We start from the raw sequence: 26,668 nt of genomic DNA on the forward strand, positions 1-26,668 counted from the left end.
GGAATAATGCAAACCTATAAAGGCCCAAAATGTAGTATCTTTAAAAAAAAAAAAAAAGTATGTAGTCTCGACCCCACTTAGCTTCTGAGATCAGATGAGAACAGGTGCATTCAGGTTGGTATGGCCATAAACAGGATTCACTTTGACTTTACCAAAAAAGGCACCTAAAATTTGCTGTAGCCAATAACCTGTGTCTTTTTGGCCAACAGAAGTTTATAGTGAGTAATAAGCGGAAACTACTTAAATACCTTGGGAGTGCTTTTATAAAAAAGGCCAATTCTCAATCTGAGATCAGAAATAACACCCTACTCACCTTCATTCATAAAGGGATTTACAGAAAGAAACCACATAACACACTTGAAAGCTAAAACTATTCAATGCAAAGTGCCATACTTGAGGAGTGAACTTTACCTTTTCTAGATCCCTTTCCTGGTTGTTATGGCATGACCAGCCAAGCTCAGCACATCCCATTTCTGTTTAAACCAAGAACTCAAACTCAATTGAGATACTTTAATAGAACTAAAGCACAAGAAAAAAATCTTACCTTAAGGCTTTCCTCAGTGTCTCTATACAGGCCACTATGATCTTGGGGTTCTTATTGTCCAGGCCTTTAAGAAGCTCTTCTTGCACAGCCTCTCCTTTCTCAATCTCTATGTACATGAGACAGATCTCTATGCCCAGTTCCTTGGCTTTGGCTTTGGGTTGGTTGAACACTTTACTTACAACACCTGATACAACTTCTCCTGTGGTTCTGTAATATAAACCAGCCAACACAACACACAAAAGCCACACTTTGGTAGAAAGTTGGGAAAAGATCATGAAATGGGATGTACAAATAATGCTTAGAAGTAAAAGAATTTCCTTTTTTTTAACAATCCTGGGGTTTGAATTCAGGGCATACACCTTGAGCCATTCCACCAGTCCTATTTTTGTGATGCATTTTTTTCAAGATAGGGTCTTGTGGAATTATTTGCCTGGACTGGCTTTGAACTGCAATCCTCCTGATCTCTGTCTCCTAGTGCTAGGATTGCAGGCATGAGCCACAGGCACCCAGCTTCCAATTTTTAAATTTATGTTTAGGTTGGGGGTCGTGACTAAAGTGGTACAGTGCTTATCTAGCAAGCATAAGGCACTATGTTCAAGTCCTAGTACCTCAAAAAACAAAAACAGTTAACAACAAATTATGTTCAAAAACAATAAAAAAAAAAACCTTATCCCAATCCACAAAAGTTTAAGACATGTTACACTAGACGTATTTTTTTAAGTGTAGAAAATTCAAACAAAAAAGTAAAAATTCCTTGAAACAGGATTACAGAATGCTTACTTTTTTTTTTTTTTGGCAGTACTAGGGTTTAAACTCAAGGTCTTGAGCTTGCTTAGGAAGGCACTCTACCACCTGTGCTACTCCACCAGTCTGTTTTTGCTTTCCTTTTCAGGTCAAGTCTTGAGTTTTTTGCCCAGGTTCAGCCTCAGTCACCTTCCCTACCTATGGCTTTCTGTGTAGCTAGGATCATAGATACACACAACTAAGCCCAGTTTATTGACTGAGATGGGGTCTCAGTAATTTTTTGTTCAGGCTGGCTTTAAACTGTAATCCTTCCTATCTCAACTTCCAAAGTAGCTGGAATTACCGGGGGAATTCCCAGTGCCCAGGTAGAATGCTTGCTTGCCTTTTGAAAAATATGAAGTTATTCAAACATTTCCTAGGACAAGGAAGTATCACACAAGGTAATGAAAGGGTGTGTACCTTTAATAAGAAAAGACTGCTCTCAATTCCTTAAGCAAAACTATATAGCAACTTTATTGCTCTGAGTCTCTTCTAAATCAAAGAAAACCCGTACTCCTAGGAGCTAGAAGAACTGAGTACATTGGGATTACATTGGGATTACATGTATCATTTGTCAAAATAGCAGTTTTTGACATCAGAAGAAAATTAAAATTAAAAAGCAAAAGATTTCACTTAACAGTGATGCTGGTTAATCAAACCATCAAACTGATGATTATATATATACTTTTTCCAGATGGGTAATGTGCTGACATTGTAACAAAGTTTGAGGGAGGCACATGTTACACAAAGACGTGAACTACCAATCATCAAGTTTATAAACCAAAAAAAGGATCAATGATTATCTTTATTGGCAAAATCTTTAAAGTAAATACATTTATTTTGTGTAATTAAGTCAAAGGTCCCAATCTTTTGTGTGTGGCATGTCTTATCAATAACATAAAGACTAAAGTTAGAAAATCAGAGTTATGAGGCATAGAAAGTGGGCGACTGGAAACTTCTATTATTTATACCTCAAGTCAAACAGGCCAGGAATCAGAGATTGTTTAGTTAGCACTTCCTTCCCTAGGAGAAAAAAGGCCTAATGACTGCAGGAAGAAAGATGTGATTTTAAGATCACCTATGGTTCAAGAAGTAGAGCACCTGTTTTGCAAGTGCAAAGCCCTGAGTTCAAACTCCAGTCATATCAAAAACAAAACAAAACCTAAAAAAAACAAAGATGACCTAGCTGGCAGCCCTTGTAAGAAACCTTTTCTTCTTTCCTTTTTCTTCCTTCATTTCTTAATCTTTCTACCATAGCCGAGGAACGAAACTTTTATTTTTTTTGTTACTGGGATTTGAACTGAGTGCTTCACACTTGAGAGGCAGGCACTCTACTACTTGAAACACTCCACCAGTTCTTTTTTGTGTTGGGTATTTTCAAGATAGGGGTTGATGAACTATTTACCCAGGTTGGCCTCAAACCATGAACTGAACCTCGATCTTCCTTACCTCTGCCTTTTTTAAGTAGCTCGGATTACAGGCATGAACCACTGATGTCTGGCTAAGAAACCTATTTTTAAAGCCCAACTCTCTTCAGTGATATTCTGATAATTCCTTTACTGATAACAACTCAGTTTTTTCTAAAAGTTACTAAAGACTTTCCCTTTTAGTTTAGAATAATTCCCATATAAAAAGTCCAAAAGGAAACACATTTGCTCATTAAACTTTAAGGGAAAGCTCAAGATCTGACTTCTAATTTACTCCTCTTTAGAGTTCCCATTTACCATTTAGACTTTGAGAGTAAAAACAAGAAAAGCAAATGTCTAGGCACTATGAAAGTAAGAAAATTAATATATTCTAAATCTGCAAATTGTGTATGTTTATAAGGATCTATAAGCATACATAAATTAATCTGTGTGGCCCCAGACAGGGGCTTTTACCAGAATAGTAGTAAGGAAACTACTTACTTTCCTGCTACATGGGCATTTTCAACATAAACAAGTGCAGCTTCTAGTCCTTTCAATTGAACCACTGCATTGGAATCAGTGACAAATTTTTTGATTAATCCTAAAAACTTGGACCATTCTGGGCTCTTTTCATCTTTTATTTTCTGGAAGATCTTCAGGGCCTCTTCATATCCACTTAATCTTGCTTTCCATAACTAAAAGAAAAGGATTATTTTGAAACAAAGTTTAACGGCATTATTTACAGATAATCTGGAGAAAAAGAGGTAAAAATGAATACCCCATATCAGGTAATGTGAACAAAGGATCCCATGACTGCAAACAAAAAAGGAATTTAAAAAATTCAGGCGGCTTTCAAAATAGATTAGTGAATAAACTTTACAGGAATGTTTTACCAAGATTAAATTCATAACTAAAATTCATAACAAGCCATTATACATTATAAATATATCTTTGTGTCCAAGTCTTGGTTATTCCTATAATATACATAAAGATAGGACAATTCAAACATGAGAAATTACAATGATGAAGGTGGATGTGGTGATACACTCTTGTAATCTCAGCACTCAGGAAGTTGATGCATGAGGATTATGAGTTCGAGGCCAGCCAAGGCTACATAGCAAGTCTGAGGCTAGCTTGAATTACAAAGTTAACTCTATCTCAAAAAACAATCAAATCAAAAAAAAAAACCAAAACAGACGTGGTAGCTCGAGCCTGTAGTCCTAGCTCCTAGCTACTCTAGAGGAAGTTATGTGGGAAAGCACAAATAGGAGGATCACAGTCCAAGCCAGACCTGGCATAAAAGAAAGACCCTGCTTCAAAAATAATAAACAATAAAAAGTCTGGCGCTGGGTGCTGGTGGCTCACAACTGTAATTCCGGCTACTTGTGGATTGCAGTTTGAGGCCAGCTGAGCAACTAGTCATCTCCAAAATAATCAACCAGAGCAAAATGGGCTGGAGGCGTGGCTCAAGCGGTAGAATGCCTGCTTTGCAAGCATGAAGCCCTGTGCTCAAAACACAGTCACCCTCCTTTCTCCCCCAAAAGAGTAAAAAAATTAAAAAAGGGTTTGTGGAGTGACTCGAGTGGTAGAGCACACCTGCCTAGCAAGTGTGAGGCTCTGAGTTCAACTTCCAGTACTGTCAAAAAATAAAAATAAAAACATAATTTAAAAATTTGGGCTGGTGGAGTGGCTCAAGTGGTGGAGTGCCTGCCTAGCCAAAAAAAAAAAAAAAGAGGAAGTGAGAAGAGGAATATGGTACAAAAGAATGGATCAGAAAGGGCCAGACCATGAAAGATTCTACTTTTTATTCTAAAAGAAGTAGAAAGCATTGAGACGATTTGAGAGAGTAAAAGTGAGAAGTTAGTTTGTGGGACAACCAAATTGGCATTCACTGTATTAGGCACTAGAAAGGTATTAAAGTTTCACCTCAACAATACATTAGATTAGACAGATAGAAGGATCAACATCTGACTGAAAAACAAGAAATAATGTATACATTATTTGCTTAAATGAAATGAAATTTGGAGCAGGTACTATGAAAATGTGAAAAACAAGCTTCTAAGTAAGACAATAGTGTAATTGCTGACAAAACTAGCCAATGACACTTAAATTCCAGAAAAGTCTTACCTTGTGTTCACATTTCTGATCCACTGGCAGTTTCAACCACTCACTGTCATCTCCCATTGTGCTTATAGTTTTTCCTTGGAATTAAAAGTAGTTCCTGGTCAGATAAAAGTAGATGCCTATTAACTCCACTAATCAAGTAGTCTCTTAAGACAAAATAATTTTTCTCAGATTATGTTATCATGCACATAGCAACATGAGTAAAAAGCCAATTCTTTGGTCAAATACCTATTTAATTCCATTAAGAGATCGTTTCCTTAAAAAGACAAAAAGAGGGATTGGGGTGCGGATCAAGCAGTAGAATGCCTGCCTAACAGGCATGAAGTCCTGACTTCAAACTCAAGTACAGCCCAAAAAAAGAAGGAAAGAACTAAAGCTAATTTCTTCTTTGGGAAAACACTAACTAGCATAGTATGAGGGCTAAGAGGCCCAGGGGATCTTCCACAGTTGGGGTTGGGGCATCAGGGCTCATTGGAGAATAGGCCAAGACAAGTAATGGATTCCCATCACCAAGTTGGACCACCTGGTCAAACATCTGAAGATCAAGTACTTGGAGGAGATCTCTTTGTCCTGTCCATTAAGGAGTGTGAGATTATTAATTTCTTCTTGGAGGCATCTCTCAAGGATGAGGTTTTAAAGATCATGCCCCACAGAAGCAGATTCTCACTGGCCAGAGGACCAGGCTCCAGGTATTTGTAGCCCCTGGGGGTATTAAGTGCTCGAAGGAGTTAGCCTGTCATCTGAGGGGTCATCATCTTGGCCAAGCTCTCTACTGTCCTTGCGTGGAGAGACTACTGGGGAAACAAGATTGGCAAGCCCTGTGTGTTCCATGGAAGGCAACAGGCCTTTGCAGTTCTGTGCCTCATCCCTGGCCCCAGAGACACTGGCATGGCTCTCAGCTCCTGTACTGAAGATGGTGTTGTTAAAATTAGAGATAAAGGCAAAATAGTTTCTGCCAGGTATCAAGGAGGTGGGGGGGAGAAGGAGGGGGCGGGGCGGGGGGTAAGGGTGGGGGTGGGGGAAGGGGGTAGAAATGACCCAAACATTGTATGCACATATGAATAAAAAAAAAAAAAAAAAAAAAGACGCTGTTGTTGACAGCTAGTACTGATGGCATTACCACTCTGGGCAACTTAATCAAGGCTACCTTTTATGCCATCTTCGAGACCTACAGCTACCTGACTCCAGATCTCCGGAAAAAGACTGTTCACTAAACCCCAGAGGCAGGCTAGGAAATAGGGAAAGAAGCCTTGGGACTTTCAGGCACCATGTAACTTTTCCCAGTTCATTTCATGTTAGACTCCTCCTCTCTCAACCCAATGCTATCCTTTGTAGTTATACATTTCTTTTCAAACGTAAAATCTTAGTAGTCGCAAGACAAGAAGCCTTAGGGAAATTCCATCCTTGATTATCTCTCAGGTAAAAGCACACCTCACACATATAATTAAAATACCTAAGATTTAGCATAAGTGCATGTGCAGAGTGTTTCAAGTTGTATGACAAGACCTTGTCAATCAAACCTGTCAATCACCCTCGCCCATTCTGCAAAGGCTAACCCAGATTTTTTCCTGCCCTTCAATTTATAAAGACCCTTTGAATAAAGACTTGGCCTGGGCCCACCACTGCTTTCTCTGGTGTCTTCCCTTCTCTTTCAATAAACTTGACTACATTTTCCCATCTTGCTTGAATTCTTCTCTTGTGGGACATAATTACCTGCAGTCTTCTGACTAGAGTCTCTAGAGATCACCCATCCAGTAACACCTCCCAGCAGGAATTCACTATCTTGTGAAAACCCACACTAGAATCCCAGTGCACAACACCCAGGCTCCAACAACATAGTTTTTATATAAGAAAAATAAAGTGAGTTGTGCCTGTTTAAAAACAAAAAATCTAAGTTTAAGTCCAGTGTGGTGGCACATGTATGTTATATTGGTATGTGGAGTAGTAAATAGGATTGTGTTCTGAGGCCACCTGGCAAAAAGCACAAGACCCTATTTAAAAAAATGAAACAAAAAAGAGCTGGGAGTGACTCAAGTGATACAGCACTTAGATAAGTTACTTTTAGGCAAACATATAGTTTTATTATCTCAGAGGGTTGTTGTGTGGACTATATAAGTTAGTTCATATAAAAATCTCAGATTAGAATAAAATAAAAATAAAAAAATAGAAAAAAAAATCTCAGATTAGGTACTGAGCATCTAGCAAGGGCTCAATAATTGTCTTCAGTTTATCATCATTATTAGTATCTGGCATTCCCAATTTGAAAATATTTACTTCACTTTAGATTACATTTGACTTTATTTTGCAATTTTATAGAATTAAAGAAAACAAATATCCAAACTGAATTTAGTTAGAAAAATTGCTCATAATAGTTATGTGAAAATGAAATATTAGTAAGTCAGAAACTGAATACTTGAACATAGGATCCTTCTGCCTCAGTCTCTTAAGTGCTAGGATTACAGTGGTGTACCTCTATGCCAGCCAAAACCCTTACAACAAAACAAAACTCTGGGTTTAGTTAATAATTGACAGCAAGACTAACTAAGTAACTCTCTTGCTTGTTCAACTATAAAATGTCATTAATTCCATTTAACACTCATTTTGCTTATATAGTCTATAAAAAAAAGTTCTTTTTTTGTGCCATAGAGCTCTAGTGAAGACTACAAACAACTTCATGGAATATTTTAGTGTCAAAATACGTAATGTTATAGAAAATTATATTCAAATGTAATCTATTTTAAAATTTGAATAAGGGCTTTGTCATTAACATACTAAACAAATTCTAGTAGCAAGTTTAATACTACTGCTAATTCTGAGGTTATAAGCAAAAAAACTTTTTGACATTGTACCACATTTACAGTTACCTTTTTTAAAAAAAATATCTATTTATTGTGATACTGGGGTTTGAACTCAAGTTTCCACACTTGCCAGGCAAGAGCTGTACCACTTGAGCCATTCTGCCAGCCTTACAGTTACATTTAAATGTGACTGCTTTCAAAGACTTTATGTACTGTTACCATGCAAAAATTTTTTAGGCTACTTACAATTAGTCAATACCAATCATATAATTTAATAGCATTCAAGACCTTTTTGCTGTTTTGTTGAGAATGACCAGGCTGGCCTTGAACTAACGAACCTCCTGCCTGAGCTTTCAAGTGCTGAGATTATAGGCCTGTACCACTATGCCTGAACTTGTAAGGTTTTTAAAAAGTTTTTAGAAAGAATTTTGTGGTACTATTCTCTTATTTGAGAATCTACTGAGGAAAACATTTGACCACTTCTATGCATTTCTTAATATTTTACACAAGCACATTCTGGTCTTATGTCTTTCTTTCTTTTCCCCTAAAGGTGTTATTTTTAGTTATGTTGCTCTTCCCTACTAAACTACACATAAGATTCTCTTGAGCAAGAACTTTCTCTTATTTATCTCTATTCTCACAAGGCTAAAAAAGAAAAAAGATGGGATAAAGCAAGCATCTTATCCTCTTCTTGCATACAACAGGAGTGAGATAAAGTGTCTTGCTCAAGGTCACTTAGGTAGGGGAGAGTGGCTCATTAGAGGTTCTTTATTCTTTAGTGAGAGTATTACAATTTATGTAAATAAGATAAATATATGTATACTATATATATATATATGCTGAATAAATATATGCTGAATATATACTGATAAATACATAATGAAAACAAATCACATTTTATTAATTGTAAGATTTTAGTGATTACCTAACTCAATGAAAATATAAAGAGCAAATAAGAGGACTAGGGTGAAGTTTAGTGATAGAGTGCTTGCCTAATATGTGTAAGGCCTTGGATTCCACCCTCAGCTGAATAATAAACAAACAAATATGCCAATAAATGAATAGGTAAATGATAAAATAATAATAAAAGTGTAAATGAGAGGATATGTGAAAAACACTTTCTTTGTCTCAGAAGGACTTAGGTAATTTGCACAAGTTTAAAATACAGTCACCTAGGGCTGGGATGTGTGACTCAAGTGTCTGGCGAGTATGAGGCCACGAGTTCAAACCTTAGCCCAGGCCAAAACAAAACAAAAAAAGAACAGTTAATAAGGATGGGAAACAATCCCTTATCAGCAGCTACATAATAATCAAACCTGACTACTGACTAGGACTTAAAACACTGTTGATCTTTCCTAACATAAAAGGTATGATCACAGTTCGTGATTTAGGGTAGCCATGTGGTCTAGCACCGACCCCTGGAGTTAACTATCAGTTGAAAGGAAAACCTTTCCTTGAGAGTAACAAAAATACTAAAGAGTGGCAGGCTATGATTCTGTGACTCATATTAGTTCTAAATTTCTGTCTGTACCTCTAGAACATTTTCTTTCTTTCTTTTTGGACACAGTGTCTCACTATGTAGTTCAGGCTGACCTCAAGCTCAAGGTTCTCTACACCTGGCCCTAGAATTCTTTTTTTTTTTTTTTTTTGCCACTAAAGTGACTACTTGTTGGAAAGCTAAACTTTTCCTTTATGTGCAATTTTTTTTCTCTGACTTCAAGAATATGATCTATGTGCAAATTTTAGCTAATTTTAGCTAACAATTACCACAAAAGAAAGTAATGTCCTTCAGAATTTACTCAGGAAGTAATGACTAGGAACTTCTGAGTCTATTAAGATGAATACATATAGAACATACAAAACAAAACTTCAATTTCACAAACTTCAATTTTACATGTTAAAGGCCTGAATAATTTCAATATATATGTAAGGGGCACTCAAACTACTTTAGCTGAAAAGCATGGACTCCTTACTGAGGCCCATGAATTTGTTAGAAATAAAGTCAGTGGTAGTCCATTTTTAAGGCAAGGCATTTAAGTTGCTTGCATATCAACTTTCAAATGTTGGGGGAGGGGCAACCTGTAAGGGAACTTAAATTAGAAGGGATAAATCACGACAGAGTAAGAAAGTAGGTAAAAATTGTGTCCATGCCAGAAGGCACAAATCACATGGAGACCTTTCCGTCACAAAGGAGACAGATACCATCTAAAGCCCACCTCTAAAATTTGACCAGTCCCAAAAGGCTTATTTTAAATAACCCAATAGGAAATCTAGGAAATGGCTGGAAAAAGAATGTACACTCCATAGTACTCAGCCAATGAGGAACCAGGGGAGGACTTGTGCACTAAACAATATAATGCTTATTGTAAGCGCTTCAGGTATCTCTGCTCCCCAGGCACCCAATCTTGCAAGACAGCCATTAAAGTCTCACTTCCACTGTATTCCAATGTCTCTGAGTCCATTTTTTGAGTTTGGACAGGTAAGAGTATTTCTCACAACTTAACTAAAAACAGGAAAAGCTTAGCATCTCTCCTCCATTTTGTATCTGTCTTTGCTTTACGCTATTCTCTCTGCAGTCACCTTGCAACCACACTGGACTTAAGGAAGGACAGGAATGATGGATAACATCTTTATTACAAGGAACCAAAATTACCCCCAACAATAGACTCTCTTTTGGATGGACCACTTGCCTGGCTTCAGATAACAACTCCGGAACCTCTCCTGGAACTCTTGGACTGAGATAATGGTCAACCAGAACACACTGTGACTGGGACTGCATAACTATGCATACCTTTGTCCCCTGTTCCCAGTTCTTTTGTCTACTTAAACCTGTAAGTCATGTCCATACTCCAAAGATGGGTGAAGATGAGCTGAGTGCTTACTCTGCCTCTTCCCACAGCATGTCCCCTTCTCTGCCTTCAGCACATCTCTTTATTTGGTGTTTATGGGTGGGTAGCCAGACCTGGCATATGGAATCTCAGCAGTTTGGGCCTTGGGTCCAAAAGTCTGGTTTCAGTTACAGCAAATTAAAATCAAACAAATACTCATAACAACTCAAAAGTGGAAACAATCCAAATGCCCATCAATTGCTGAACAGATAAAATAGTGACTCTATAAAGTGAAGTATTATTAGCGATACAAAGAAACTATTGATCCATGACAAGATACAACATGGACGAACTTTGAAAACATTATGCTAAATCAAAGAAGTCAATTACAAAGCACTATATATAGTGCAATTTCATTTTCACAAAATGTCCAGAACAGACAAGGGAAAATTAGTGGTTGCCTAGGACTTCAGTGTTTGAAAGTATTGGGTAGGGAGGAGGGATGATGATGGCTAAGGTTTCTGGAGGTAATGAAAATGTTCTTATATTGTGAACATGAGAATGAAAATGTCATAATGAAACCCACTTTTTAAAATTATATAAAAAATGAGAGGAAGAAAAAGAAATAGAGGGAGTGAATACAGTATAAGTACATTATATGCTTACATGGAAATATTACAATGAAACTCCTCACTTTACACAATTAATACATACTAATAAAATCATGATGTTACACAAATTTATAACTATACTAAAGATCACTGAATTATACACTTTAAATAGGTGAATGATATGAAATCTCACTAAAGCTGTTCTTAAAGAAATTAAAAAGTTGTGCAATTAATACACACTCACAAATCTAACTTGGTTTAGTAACAAAAGTCCTGAGGAGATAAGGATGGGTTGGTTATAAAGATTAGATTCCTTTCTAATAATAGGATCTAATAAGAAACTGCTCCATGCAGTTTTACCTAAAGTTTTCATTCATTCATTCAATTTTCCTATGGCTAAACCATTATGTCCTTAAGAAGTTTATAATAGTACAAATAAGACATGGAAAAAATTAAGCATAATAGGAAACGTACTGTATGTGGAAAGTGCTATAAACAGGGGACAAATAAGGGTTATAGAATTCAAAGACAGGATTAACCACCAGTGAGCTAACCAACCAGTTAACCTCATAGAAAGGATGGCATTTGAACTCATTAATGAATGATAGATTAGATTTTTTCAAAAACAGGGGTGGAAGTTAGGCACAGTGTCTCATGCCTGTAATCCCAGCTACTCAGGAGGTGAAGATCAGAAGGATAGTTCAAGGACAGGATAGGCAAAAAAGTTGGCAAGATTCCCATCTTGACAAGCAAGCGGGGCATGTTAGTACAGATCTATAATCCCCAGCTACACAGGATGCCTAGGTAGGAGGGTCTTGGTCCTACACCACCCCAGGTAAAAAACATAAGACCGTACCTGAAAAATAAGTAAAGCAAAAAAGGACTGGGGGTGTGGCTCAAGTGGCAAAGCACTTCTTAGCAAGATCCTAAGTTCAAACCCCAGTACTGAAAAACAGAGAGAGGGAGAAAGAGAGAGAGAGGAATTTTTGTAGACTGAGGAAAAAGGCAAAGTCTTGGAGATAGGAAAGTACTATTGTTTAGAGAACACTGAATGGTTCCATTCAGAAAGACCAGAAAGAGAGACTAATGTCAGATTATGAAGATAATGATTAATATTAAACTAAAAAGCAGGGGATGCTGGTGAATTAAAGCAATGCAATGAAATGACAGTATCTATTTTAGAAAGAAATCTGCACAGAATGAATTGGAAAGTAGAGAAAGGAGAATCTTGATAAGAAATTATTGCCAGGTGCAGTAGCTCATACCTATAATCCTATACTTGGAGGGCTGAGATCTGGAGGATCACAGTTGGAGGACAACCTGGGCAACAAGTTCTCAAGATCTCCATCTCCAAAATAACTAGAGCAAAATGGAGCGGAGGTGTGGCTCAAGCTGTAGAGCACCTGCTTTGTGAGGGCAAAGCCCTGAGTTCAAACCCCAGTCACACACACACACACACACACACACACACACACACGGAAGAATCAATAAGCCCTTGCAACTAAGAAGGTAGAAAAGTCTAATGGGGAAAAGGAAGGCTCCAGTCTAACAGGGAGAATAATGGTGCCAATGAGAGAAAAGCTGTCAGAAGAAGTTCTGAGTTATTTGACTTTGGGGAGTGGAGGAAAGAACAGGAATACAATGAGTCTGGTTTTAGACTTCAGAAATATGATCTGCAAGTGCTAGAAATGTGGCACCAGGGATGAACCTGTGTAGATTTTATAAAGATAAACACAGAAAACCTAGGGTTTTAATAAATAGCCTTGAGAACAAATAAAACTGCCAACAAAAAGAAGCATTAATAAAATCAATCAAAATTATGTATGATGCTTTTTATGGTTTATGTGATCTGATCTCTACTAAAATATTCAGAAATTTCAATTGTTCAAAGCTCTCAGCAAGTTTTATTTTTTAATTTCTGTTTTTGGTGGGTCTGGAATTTTGAACTCAGGGCTTTTCACTTACAAAGCAGGAGCTCTACAGCTTGAGCCACACCTTCACTCTTTTCAGGAGGTTTTGCCCCAATCTAAAACAGAAATAAAAGTAAGGAAACCAACTAAAATAAATATGTTCTACAGAAATATTATCACTTTATACCACTGAGATATGTAACAATGTCTCTGAAGACCTCAAATATAATAAGTCCATTCTTCTGCTGGAAAAGGTTTTGATATAATTATTTATTTTTAGATAAGCGGTTAAGAAATATTTTCAAGGGTTAGAGGTGTGGCAAAGCCCTGATATCAAACCCCAGTAATGCAAAAAAAAAAAAAAAGAAAAGAAAAAAAGAAACAAATGTTTTCAAAGTTATACACATAGAACTTAGAATAAATTTCAAATTAATTTTTCCGCTTAGTATTCCAATAGATAACAAATTTCCTATTAAATATGCACCATGTCCTATCACAAAATATAAACTCCAGCAATCTTGTATTTTCTCATTCTTCAAACAACAAAAAAAGTAAGGCACCAAGAGATTACGTCATGATCAGTGTTGCAGTTGGGCTCAGAACTGTCTTCTACTACATAGACCACTACTCTTCCCTAACCACCCAAGTGTTCAAGTGTGGTAGCCCTTTATTTTAAATTCCTGTATTTTTACAGTCTATAAGAACAATTATAGGGGTATTATAAAACAGATTGTTTTTTCTCTTCTAATTGGAAAGACGCACTGACAGTTTGATTATTTTCTGGCAAATTTCCAGGCTCTTGACCTACAAAAGCTCTTCACTGTAACAATACAAGAGATCTGGACTTGATAACCATTCCTGGATTCTCACTTCTGGATAAGCAGATCCTGAGTATGAGGGAAGTTTGAGGAAAATTTCTGCTCTCTCAAAATGTAACCCATGTGCCTGGCATAGTGGTGGGCCTGTAGTCACAGCCATGAGACTGAGGCAGGAAAATCACTTGAGCCCAGAAGTTTGGGGCCAGTCTGGGGGGGGCAACATACTCATATCCATCTCAGAAAAAACAAACAAAAACTATTTGAATAACCAATGATGTGTGATGACAGACTCCTACTGAAAAAAGACAGTAATTCTAATACAATGATAAAAAATGCATGAACATGCACAGAAATCTTTACTCAAACCATGTCTAGGAAGGACAACTGGACTAAAGAAGTATAACAATTATGTAACTGTAATGGAAATTTTAAGGTTTTTATTACTTAGCCAAGACCAAACAAAATCTCATCTCTAAGTAGCAGGTCGCAAAAATGACAAGATTTTCTTTCTAATTTAAAAAACTTCACTGCTTCCAAATGTTCTCTATTAACAAGGACAAGTGTTATCCTCTTGCTGGTGTATTCAGCATTGTCAGGGGCCAGAAATCTGAACCGTTTCTCCAGTAGATTATCTCAACAAAGTTTGGTGAATTTGTTTTCCCTCTTCTGGGATACAGGCCTCTCATATTCCCTCAGAGACAGAAACAGGTAAAGAGCTGTGTCTTTCAGCTATTCTCTCAGGAGGAAAGAAGGTTATCCTGGACTCTCCCTAATAGATAATCACTGTCAATGCCTCCAAAAGGGGGACCAAATACCAACATAGGCCTCTGGGGAGATGGAAAGTTAAGCCGGCTGTGAATTAGGTCAACTTTGAGAGTTACTGCTCAACTATATCAAGGTTGCTGAAAACTTAATGCTTACTCATCCCGATGCTACTCAGGTCTCCAAATACCAAGCTAAGGACCCAAGGCCCAGAGCACAAGGTTGAGCTCCACCCATCCAGCTCAAAACTGGGTTATACTTCAGTAAAAGCAATCCTCTCCTCACTTCAAGTAGGAACCAGGTTGGGGCAAAGCCAGGTCGTGGGCAGCGCTCACCCGCTGCATATCCATACAAGTACCCTAGGGCCTCTGTCACCACCCAGAAGAGCAGATGCCCAGGCTTTAGCTCACTGCAGCTGGCATTGTTTACGCTTTTTCGCCGCCTTAGCCTCTGATAGGCCAAGAAAGTCCCTGGTACTGTCCACCAGGACTTCCGGCACAGGCAATGGATGCTCGCCCCTTGCCCACAGTCTGACACTTACGCTCCCCTGGCAGGGAGAGGCCTGGCAGGGAGAGGTCGGGGGGGCCCTAGGGTCCCAGCAGGATCTGCAGGAATACCCGGCAGGCGGGAGGCAGGCTGCGGCTGCTGGGAAACGCCTCCTCTGGGGGCGGGAACTGAAGCACCACAGAGTGCCCGCCCCACCCTCAGTGCCCTCTGTGCTCAACTGAAGACTTAAAGGGGCCGCAGCGTATGTTATCTTCCCCAAGAGATTTGCAGGCCTCAGGATGCTGCCTCCAGCCCACAGATTATCTGATACAAGAAGCAAAGAACCAACTAGGAAAACTACCAGAGTTGAGTGGACTTCTTTTTTTGGTGTAACACAGGGTACGTTCCTGAGACAAAGGAAATAACTAGCTCACGATATCACAATCGGAATCCCTCCCTCTAGGAGTAAAAAAATTACATATACAGACCCCTTAGACTTGAGCAATTCTTCAAGTGCCAACTTAAAGACCCAAAATAAATATTCCATTAGCCTTTAATACTTCACCTCATACTTTCTTCTCTAAAGCAGAAGAAACCCTAAACCCAAGGAAATGACAGCAGATAGGTAGGAAGGCAATATAGAAAAATAGTCTTCCCCTTCTTGTGAGTAAATGTGACCTTTTAAAAAATTGGTCAAGAATTCACTACAAGTCTATATAAGTAAAGAAAAACTGCAGGCAAATCCAATTGTGATTTGCTATCATCTAATTTAACACAAAGAATTCTTAAGAATATTGTAGAGGAAATTGCATTAATATGTCAGGGAGTTAAGTCTTGGTCTTAAAATTGAGTTTCAATTTTCTTTTCATATAGAGTTTTGTCTATTATGCCAAGAAGAGATATATTTTGCTTTGATACAGAGTCTCACTATATAGTCCAGGCTGGCCTTGAACTAGCGATGCTCCTGTCTCATCTTCCTGAGTGCATGCACAGTGATTTATATACTTTTAAGTCTGCTCTCCTCCATGGAATTTAGATTAAGAAATACACCTTACTACAGCTTTACAAATCATCAAGAGTATAGGAATCAACTTAGTGAGACTAATTTATAAGTAACCTAACATCTCCAATATGAACAGAGGTTCAAGCAGAAATTTATTTTTGTGGTCCCAGGGATTGAACTCCAGTCACTGATTATTCACCTCAGTCTCAGACTTCAGAGCTTACAGTGATCATTATAGGGATTTGTATCTTTGGCCCTGAATAATTCTTGATTTCTTACCAAATGTCACAGTTCAAACATAGCCCACCTTATTTATTTATTCATTCATTTTCTTAATTTACTTTTTTGGTGTCGGGGAATGAATTCAGGACCTTATTCATGCTAGGCAAGTGCTCTTCCAGTGAGTTATATCTCCATCCCCATTTTAATTATTGCTTCTTTTTCTTTATATAACACAGAGACAAAATTATCTATGTAAAACATTCATAATTCAACAAATAACTGGGCAGTAATAGTCTCTTTAACATTAGGGAATGATTTTGTAAATACTACATATATATGAATGAAAACCAGAAGAGAACATGGGAAAATAACTCATGTATTAGAGGTACTTCTTATGTTTAAGAAGATCTCTTCACTATAATTTTTTTTCTACAGTAAGCCAAAACAGAATATATAATGCACACATAACTATCAAGGGAAAAGAAAGTTTTAAGCATCAACTGGAATTATCTATCATATCACATTCAATGAACCAAAGAAGCCAAGTATAGGGATTAAGAGCATGGATTCTGGAGCTAAAAGGAGTTTAAATCCTGGTTGTGCTATTTATTAGCTGTTTTGGGGAAAATTTTCCTACTTCCCTACATTTATGAGTTTCTGTTGTTTTTTTGTTTTGCTTTGTTTTTTGGTGGTACTGGGGTTTGAACACAGGGCCTCAAACTTGCTAGGCAGGTGCTCTCTCACTTGAGCCACTCTGCCAGCCCTTTCTGTTGTCTTTTGTAAAATGAGAAAGATAATAGTACCTCTCTCAGAGTTATTAAAGCAATTAAATGGTTAAGTTATGCACCTAGAACAGTGCCTAGAATAAAGTGCTACATAACATTTATAATTTTCAACAAATATTATCTAGCTTATCTGACATTTTCCTCTTACCTCCCTTGCACTGACTGCTAATAGCTCCCAGTATTCTCAGCTGTCTAAGCAGCATTAACTAAGTATTAGAAAGAGAGCTAAAGATTTTAGGTCAGGTTAACTGAAATATAGCTCACATATAATAAAAATTCAGTATATTTAGTATACAGTTATGAGTTCTGACAAATACTTAAGAATCACACACTCATCACCACAATTAAGAATATCTTCATCAGTCAAAAAAATTCCCTAGTGACCTTTGTAGTCAACGCCTCTCCTTACTTAGGCAACCACTGATCAGGATTCTGTTCCCACAGTTTTTCCCTTTTAACAATCTTACATAAACAGCATCATATATAGCATACTGTCTTTTGGGTCTGTTTTTTGTTTGTTTGTTTGTTTTTTAATTCAATTCAGATCAATAGCTGGGGGCTTGGCTCATGTCAAGACCCTGGGTTCAATCCCCATTACCACCAAAAACAAAAACAACTGAGATCATCCATGCAGGTACATAGAACAGTAGTTCCTTTTTATTGCTGAATAATAGTCCACTGTATGATATAAACACATTTTGTTCATGCATTTACCATCCATTTTAGCAATTATGAAAAAGCTGTTATCAGCCTTCTCATACAGATTTTGGTATAAACATAAGTTTTAATTTCTCTTGGGCAAATATCCAAGAGTGGGAATGCTGGGTGGAAAGCTGTGTGTTTAATTTTACAAGCAAATGCCCAACTGTTTTCCAAAGTAGCTATATAAACGATCTAGCTCCATGAGAGGCCAGAGGTAGGAGAATTACAGTCAGAGAAAAGCCCTAGCAAAAACACAAGACCCTATCTGGTGTAGGCATGTAAACTGGTACACTGCTTTGGAAAACATTTGATATTACCAACCGATTCTCAATAGAACTGAAAACATGTTTACACATGTTCATAAAGGCTCATAACAACTTTGTTTATAATAGCCCCAAAGGGGAAGCAACCCAAATACCCACGGACTGATGAATGGGGTAAATAAATGCACGAAGTTTTTTTTGGCAGCACTGGGGTTTGACTTACAGCCTCATGCTTACTAGATAGGCACTCTACCACTTGAGCTGCTACATCAGCCCAATAAATGTGATATATTCATATAATGGAATATCATTCAGCCAAAAAAAGGAATCAAGTAGTGACACATTCTACAAAATGAATAACCTTGAAAACATGCAAGGTGAAAGATGCCATGCACAAAAGTTTGTATGTTGTATGATTCCACTGTTAGGGTTTTTTTGTCATTGTTTTGGCAGTACTAGGGGTTGAACTCAGACCTACTTCCAGCCCTTGATTCCATGCTATAAAATACTTTCCTTAGGTAAATTCTGAGAACAGAAAATAGATTCTGTCTAGTGACTATAGTTATGGCTACTAGTGGGTATGGAGTTTCTTTTTGGGTAATGGAAGTGTTCTGGAATTAAGATCATAGTAATGGCTGCACATTTTGTGAATATGTTAAAAACCATTGATGGGAGACAAGAAAATGAAGGTATAGTCACAGAAAAGATATTCTATAGCCATGGTGAAAACATCTATTAGTACTCACACGGATGAATCTAACAAACGACGATGAGAAAAAAAAAGCTAGTTGGCAAAGAATATCAGTATGATTATATTATTATATAAACCTAAACAATACTGTTTTTAGAGATACATTTGTTATTACATCAAAAAGAAAAGCAAGGGGAAGATAATAATCTGAAAGCTCAGTGTAGAAGAGGCAAGGAATATAATCAGCAACACAAGCAAAGAAGATTACATAGGACATTGGTAATGATCTAGTTCTTCAGTTGGGTGGTAGGAATATAGGGTGTTTCCTTTTCAGAATTTACAGCATAATTATTTTTAATATATTAAATACTGCATGAGTTTGAAAATGGGTGGGGGAAAACCTCTGTCTCCAGCTAAAAGGATCTTATAATTAAAAAATTTACACTCGTGCTCGCTTCGGCAGCACATATACTAAAATTGGAACGATACAGAGAAGATTAGCATGGCCCCTGCGCAAGGATGACACGCAAATTCGTGAAGCGTTCCATATTTTTGCACATGATAAAAGCGAGAGCACGCAAGGGAGGGGTGAGGATAGGTAAGACACCTAAAAAACTAGCTAGCATTTGTTGCCCTTAATGCAGAGAAACTAAAGCAGATACCTTAAAGCAACTGAGGCCAATAGGAAAAGGGGACCAGGAACTAGAGAAAAGGTTAGATCAAAAAGAATTAACCTAGAAGGTAACACCCACGCACAGGAAATCAATGTGTGTCAATGCCCTGTATAGCTATCCTTATCTCAACCAGCAAAACCCCTTGTTCCTTCCTATTATTGCTTATACTCTCTCTACAACAAAATTAGAGATAAGGGCAAAATAGTTTCTGCTGGGTATTGAGGGGGGGAGCGGGAGGGGGCGGAGTGGGTAGTAAGGGAGGGGGTGGGGGCAGGGGGGAGAAATGAACCAAGCCTTGTATGCACATATGAATAATAAAAGAAAAATGAAAAAAAAAATTTACACTCTATAGTGTTGGACTAGAAATGTAAGAAGGCAAACTTTATTTTTTTGAGAAAAGGTCTTGCTGAGTAGTCCAGGCTACCCTCACATTTCCAATCTTCCTGCGATTATAGACATATGCCACCCAGCTCAAGCTTTTTATTTTAATCTGAGAGGTGATTTATATATACATATGTGTGTGTGTGTGCGCGCACGCGAGTGTATACAGCGAGAGAGAGAGAGAGAAAGAGAGAGAGAGAGAGAGAGAGAGAGAGAGAGAGAGAAAACACCATTAACTTTGCCATTAAGTAGCTTTGAAACCTCAGAGAAGTCACCTAATTTTTGGGGGGTTTTACTATTCTCATGCATAAAACACTGAGTTTGTATTGATAATTCTCCCACATCTAAAATGTTATGAAATAGTACTTCACAACTATTTATTTTTATTTACAGTAAACAGCATACTTGCAATGCCAAGTTTCTCAGTACTAAGATGACTGCAACGGTGGCAAAAATCTCCAAGTCCCAATTCTCTGTGTCCCTTGGTTAAATTATTACAAAGGAATGGTAGCTTGCTTTTATTCTAATATTATAGAAGTAGTGACAATCCAAATAGTTTGCATAAATGTGGGTTCTATCATTTTGCTTTTTCAGGCACTCTATAGCCTTGGTAGGATATATTTTTACCCCAAGTCAAAAAACAGAGATTCAGCTAGGGACATGGCTCGAGTGGTAGAGTGCCTGCCAGCAAGCTCAAGGCCATGAGTTCAAAACCCAGTACAGAAAAAAAAAATGCAGGGATTCATACAGATTACTCTAAAAAGCAAAATTTAATTATGGCTTCCTAAGTGTAGCAAAGAAGTAACTGGTGAAAGGTGAAAAACACTAATTCAGGAAGTCAGAACTCTGAATTGTATTTCCTTCAGCATACATACAGTACTGAGGAAAGTCTGGGAAACATTTCCTCACATCTAGCACAATTTGTGGCACTAAGTAGGCAGCATCAGATTCAAAGCAGGCCTTCCTATGGTCTGTACACAGGGTGCCACACCCAGATTAATATTCTACTATCTACCATCTCTGGAAAGGAACTTAAAAGTTTTATACTAGCCAGGCATGGTGGTACACACCTGTAATCCCAACACTCCGGAAAATGATTGTAAGTATGAGGCGAAATTGGGCTACACAGGGAGACCCTACCTTAAAAACAAAAACAGCTGGGCACCGGTGTGTCACAACTGTAATCCTAGCTACTCCAGAGGCAGAGATCAGGAGAATCGCAGTTCAAAGGCAGCCCAGGCAATTAGTTCATGAGACCCTATCTCAAAATAACCCATCACAAAAAAAGGGCTGGTGGAGCAGCTGAAGGTATAGGCCCTGAGTTCAAGCCCTAGTACAAAAATAAATAAATAGTAAAAAACAGACAACAAAAAAATGATATACTAGAAGCCAAGTTCAAACTCCAATGCCACCAAAAAAAATTTGTGGGAAAGGGGGAGACTGGTAGAGTTGCTTGCCCTGAGTTCAACCCCAACTATCAAAAAAAAAAAAAAAAAAAAAAGAAAAGAAAAAGAAAGAAAACTACAGGTCAATATTCCTAATGAATATTGATGTAGAAATCCTCAATAAAATATACTAGGAAACCAAATTCAACAGCACATTAAAAGGATTACACATTATGGTCAAATAATACAAATTTATTCCTGGGTTGCAAGGATGGTTCAACATATGAAAAATCACATTAACAGAATGAAAGGCAAAACCACATGATAATCTCAACTGATGCAGAAGAAGCATTTAACAAGATTTAACACCCTTTCAGCATTAAAAAAAAAAAAACCAACAATACTGAGCAAAGTGGGAATAGAAGGAAATTCCCTAAACATAATGTCATTTATGAAAAACCTATAGCTAACAGCATACTCAATGGTGAAAGACTAAAGCTTTTCCTCTTAAGATCAAGAACAAGACAAGGTAGTGGCTCTTGCCACTTCTATTCAATACTGAATTGACAATCTTAGAGAAATTAGATAAGAAATAAAAGGCATCCAAATTAGAAAATAAGTAAAATTACTTCTGTTCAGACAACATATTATATGTAAAAAAAAAAAAAAAAACCCTAAAGACTTCACAAAAAAAAAAAACCTTAGAATAAACAAATTCAGCTTGTGGTAGATCCTGCTATATTATGAATGTCAAGAAGAAACTTTATTAAAACAAGTTATCTAAAACTTTAAAAAAAAAACAATTCAGCAAAGTTGCAGATGCAAAATCAATACACAAAATCAGTTGCATTTCTATATGCTAACAATGAACAATTCAAAAGGAAACTAAGAATACAACTCCATTTACAACAGCATCAAAAAGAATAAAATACTCAGAAATAAACCTAACCAAGGAGGTAAAAACCTATACACTAATAATTATAAAATACTGATGAATGAAATTAACGAAGATATATGTAAGCAGAAAGACCTTTCATGTTCATAGTTTGGAAGACTTAATACTGTTAAGATGTCCATACTAAAAAGCAAACTACAGATCCAATGTAATCCATGTCAAAATCCCAACAGCAACTTTTTATAGAAATAGAAAAATTATATGGAATTTAAGGGACCTGGATAGCCAAAAACAGTTCCTGATTTCAAAACAAATTACAAGCCTACATAATCAAAACAGGCTGGGTATGTAGTTCAGCAGCAGAATGCTTAACTACCTTGCAAGAGTCCCTAGGTTAAATTCCCAGCATCGCAAAAACAAAAAACCAACATGGTACTAGCATGCAGACAAATACACCAATGGAATAAAGAGCTCAAAAGCAAACCATCCCAGATACGTATTTTTGGACTGTTTGGTTTTACCATCACTTTCTTCCCAGTGAATTTTGTAAATTCCTTTGTTTGCATCATATGTTCCTAGAAGTTATTCTGCCCTGGGTCTGTGTCATCTCAGTCATTTCACTTAGAAAGTACCCTTCAGGGATGGAGGCATGGCTCAAGAGATACCCCTGCCTACCAAGCATGAGGCCCTGACTTGACTTCAAACCACAGTACCAACAAAACAAAACCAACAGTGTCCTTCAAAGGACGCTGTTTACTACTGCACTTTTCAATGAATTAAAATTTATTTTTAAATAAATAAATAAACCATCCCATATACAGTCAAATGATCTTCAATGACAGTATCAGCACCATTCAATTGGGAAAGGACAGTCTCTTCAACAAATGGTACTGGGAAAACTGGATATCCAAATGTAAAAGAATAAAGATGCACTCTTATTTTAAATCAAACTTGGCAATAATTTTTTGGATATAACACACAAACACATAAAAAAAAAAATCCATGAAGGATCCATAGAAAACTGTTAACCATGGGTACTTCTGAGAAATAAGGATAAATGCTGGAAAAAGAACTTTTATTTTTCATTTTAACATAAACCTATTCATACCTTTTGATTTCTTTTGAACAGACAGCTTTAATGTCTTTTTTAAAAGCTTTAAAAATTTAAAATTCCAGCTCAGAATCTTGAAGCTGGATCTCCCTACATTCATTCCACAAACTGCTACAACTCACTTTTCCCTTTGTACATTTTTTGGGCACTATATCTACTTTGAAAGAAGGAAACTCTTTCATTTTCTTTTTTAACCCACCCTCTTCAAGAAGAAACTAAATCTTATTATCCTAGCACTCAGCACAGTACTTTACATTGTAGTATAAAATTGCTAAAATAGCACAATCTCACCAAATTGCAACAGTCTTAGTACATAAAAAGTATGTTCCTTGAATTCTTTATAAAAAAATTTTATGTTGAATGTGTATTTCAAACGTGTTGGGAAAACATGATAAACTAATGCAATTCTGAAGTAAACCCTTTTTCAAGGTAAAAAACTGCTCAGAGTAGAATTTTGAAAATTTGTAAGATTTTTCCTACTTTTGATTATAAAATCACTTTGGCAAAATCACTGCAGTAGAACGTTCCTTGAAAAAAAATCTATTTGTAGTGCACCAGCCCAGCAAACACAAAGCCCTGAGTTCAAGAAGAAAAAAAAAGATTAAATTCAGTCTAAACCTTGGGAGTTATGTTGGGCTCTAATATTAGAGCTGAGTATAAACCTTGATCTGCCACAGAACAGCTATTTTATCATCCATCCTAACAGTACCACCTTCCTGTGGTTCCTTATTTAATTCATACTTCTGGAGCATGTTTATGTGCCAGGCACTACTGTAAGCAATTCACATGTACTCATTTAATCCTTATAATTCAAAAACGGATATTATCAATCTCACTTAATAGATAAGGAAACGTTGGCACAAAGGATAAGGCCCTTGACTGAAGTGATTCAATTAGTTGTGAAGATTAAACGACTTTGCCTTGTACATGTTAAGAATTCCCCCAAGTATTTGTATTTTTCTTCTACCCCACAAGTATACTTGTATTTGTTAGATCATATTGCTACTCTGTGTTAGACACTCCTCTAAACACTGAGTACAGGTTGTATATAAGAGCCATTGAGGTGGGGTTAGGATGTGGGAGGGTGTTTGTACTATAAGAGCACTCAATGTAGACTGGACCCTCTCAAGGAGAGTAAAGGCATAATGAACAACACAGAATGTTTTAGAAATATGTGAAAAAGTCTAAAACAGCTAGAGTAATGAACAGAAATATGACCTATGTGGTTAAACGGCTGAGACAAAGGGGACAAATGGGAAAGGCCAGATCATACCAAATGGAAAAGGCCAGTGAGTGACTTTACAAGTCAGATGCTATTGGTAATACTCAAAGGCACTATCCATATTTTGTTTGAAGGAATCTCTCATATCAAACATTATTCAAAATTAGTCAGCAGTTCTCTAAAGCATTAACATTTTTATTTACTACAGAGATTTGCATTATGGGATTTGATCTTTACTCCCAAATGCAGTACCCATGCTAGACTAGATTTTTAGGAGGGTTTTTTGTTGTTGTTTTTTTTTCCCCTAAAGGAAGAATATCACATAAAAAAGGCCCAGAAGTATAGAATCATAATACTGATATAATTCCTAAAAATCTACAAACAAGAGACTTCATACACCAAGTGGATAAGGACAGAAATAAGTACTATAAATAAATACAAAATAGAAAAAAGACTATAGCAAAACTGATCAAGGAATGCTATATCCTAGCCAAGTTTGCCATATATCAGATATTTGCTATCTGACAATAAATCATTTTATGTAACTTTTAAAATATTAACCTAAGAAAATATATAAGCCACCCAAGTCTTATTAAACAAAGTATATTGATAATTACTTAAACTTTTCAGCATAATTCCTTTGAACAATGTGGCAATATCCTCAAGATACTGTAGTACTAGAGCACTACAAAGGTGAGGGTGTCTCTGCAGAAAAACTAAATGATACCAAACATGGATTTTTTTTTTGAGTTTTAATGCTTTATATTTTGTAGCTTTCTTTTCCCAACCTTTCTGATCAATCTAATGCTTCTAGTTATCATGTAGCAGTGTCCCTTTTCTAATTTTGGCTCTTATTTTAAAGAACCAAAAAGGCTGAAATTGTGTATAAAGGAATGAATAGGGTTTGCTTGAAGGAAGTCAATAAAATTTGTAATTATCTACTTAGGCTGCTTAAAAGGCTTTTTTTGGTTTATTCCCTGCTATTAGTTGACTTTCAGGTAAGTAAAATGCTACACTAAGTCTTATAGTTAAAAAAAAGAAAAATTACACCCATGTTAAACAAATGAATTTTATCTCAAAGAATACTTGAGTACCAGATTTATTTCTCATCTTTATATAAAGGATGTAAAAGTCACTTTAATTAATAACAAAGCTCTAAGAAATATAATCCAGCCCCAAGCAAACAGTTTGTAAGACCCTCTCTTAAAAATATCTAACACACACACATACAAATAAAAAAGGCCTGTGAATAGCTAAAGTGGTAAAGCACCTGCCTTGCAAGAGTAAGGGCCTGAGTTCACTTCTTCATAAGAAAATGTTTAAAAAGACACATTACTAAAAGAGATACATTATTTAAATAATAATAAATGTTTATGGACTAGAAGCAGTGGCTCAAATAGTAGAGCTCACACAGCATGGTGGGGGAGGTCTACAATTCCATTTATTTGAGAGGTGGAGATAGTTCTAGGCCAGCCCAGGCAGAAGTTAGCAGGACCCTATCTCAAAAACAAACTAAAATCAAAAGGACTGGGGGTGTAACTCAAGTGACAGAGCACCTAACTACCTAGCAAAGTGGGAGGCTAGGAGTTTAATCTCCAATACGATGAAAATAAATAAAATAAATAAATAAAGTCTTACATAACAGAAAAGTATGTATCTCTAAACAAAGACCTATGACAGGAACAAATAACTACTATTCCCATGTCAGCAAAAACAATGTTTTCTGTGGCATTTAAAAGGGGTTATCATGGGAAAAAAAGATCTTAGTAAAAACCAGATTACAAAGGACATTTGTTTATGACCTAAGTGTATTCTGAAAGTCAGAGAATCTGTATAATATCATGTTTAGCTTAATATAAATACAGATGGAAAGACACAGAAACGATTATACATATATATCTATGGCAGAATTAGTACACATACATATACTACTTATTTTTGATACCCCAGTAGCAACAAGTACACCAAGCACCCAAATCTTGGTTTCTAAATACCACTGCCCAGTATAAGGAAACAGAGCTCCTTGGAGAAATGTCTAATTCTAGAATTGGAGCAGGTGTGGCTCAAGTGGTAGATCACCTGCTTCACAAGCACAAAGCCCTGAGTTCAAACCCCAGTATCACAAAAAAAAAGAGTTAGAGCAGGAAAAATAAAAATGAGCCTGGAGCATCTTTTGTACAAGAAAATAAGGGTGCACTTAAAAAAAAAAAAAAAAAAAGACAAGTGTTTGTCAAAGGGACACAGGAGCCAACCTGAAAAGATTT

At 36.8% G+C, this 26,668-nt stretch overlaps 1 protein-coding gene and 2 non-coding genes across 10 annotated transcripts in view; 1 reads left to right on the plus strand and 2 right to left on the minus strand.

Moving 5' to 3' along the window:
- Positions 1-26,668, minus strand: part of Ckap5 (cytoskeleton associated protein 5) — a 106,247-nt gene that overhangs the window by 71,526 nt on the left and 8,053 nt on the right. For 3 of the 8 annotated variants that reach the window (XM_020156430.2, XM_074044739.1, XM_020156436.2), the window contains exons 2-4: positions 4,861-4,954; positions 3,235-3,428; positions 545-751 (exon numbers count right to left, since the gene is read on the minus strand). In XM_020156430.2, coding sequence (XP_020012019.2) covers positions 545-751; positions 3,235-3,428; positions 4,861-4,917 — 458 coding nt within the window. In that variant the 5' untranslated portion in view covers positions 4,918-4,954. Of the gene's footprint in view, positions 1-544; positions 752-3,234; positions 3,429-4,860; positions 4,955-13,059; positions 13,121-15,125; positions 15,252-26,668 lie in introns of those variants that run through there. The other 5 variants (XM_020156433.2, XM_020156432.2, XM_020156431.2 and 2 more) reach the window with 4 other exon arrangements.
- LOC141416763 (small nucleolar RNA U13) lies at positions 2,016-2,120 on the minus strand. Its single transcript, XR_012441361.1, has one exon. It is a non-coding gene; the product is annotated as a small nucleolar RNA U13 (small nucleolar RNA).
- LOC141415860 (U6 spliceosomal RNA) lies at positions 19,184-19,290 on the plus strand. Its single transcript, XR_012440819.1, has one exon. It is a non-coding gene; the product is annotated as a U6 spliceosomal RNA (small nuclear RNA).

The sequence above is a fragment of the Castor canadensis genome, chromosome 1 (genome assembly GCF_047511655.1).
Source record: "Castor canadensis chromosome 1, mCasCan1.hap1v2, whole genome shotgun sequence".
NCBI classification, from domain to species: Eukaryota; Metazoa; Chordata; class Mammalia; order Rodentia; family Castoridae; genus Castor; species Castor canadensis.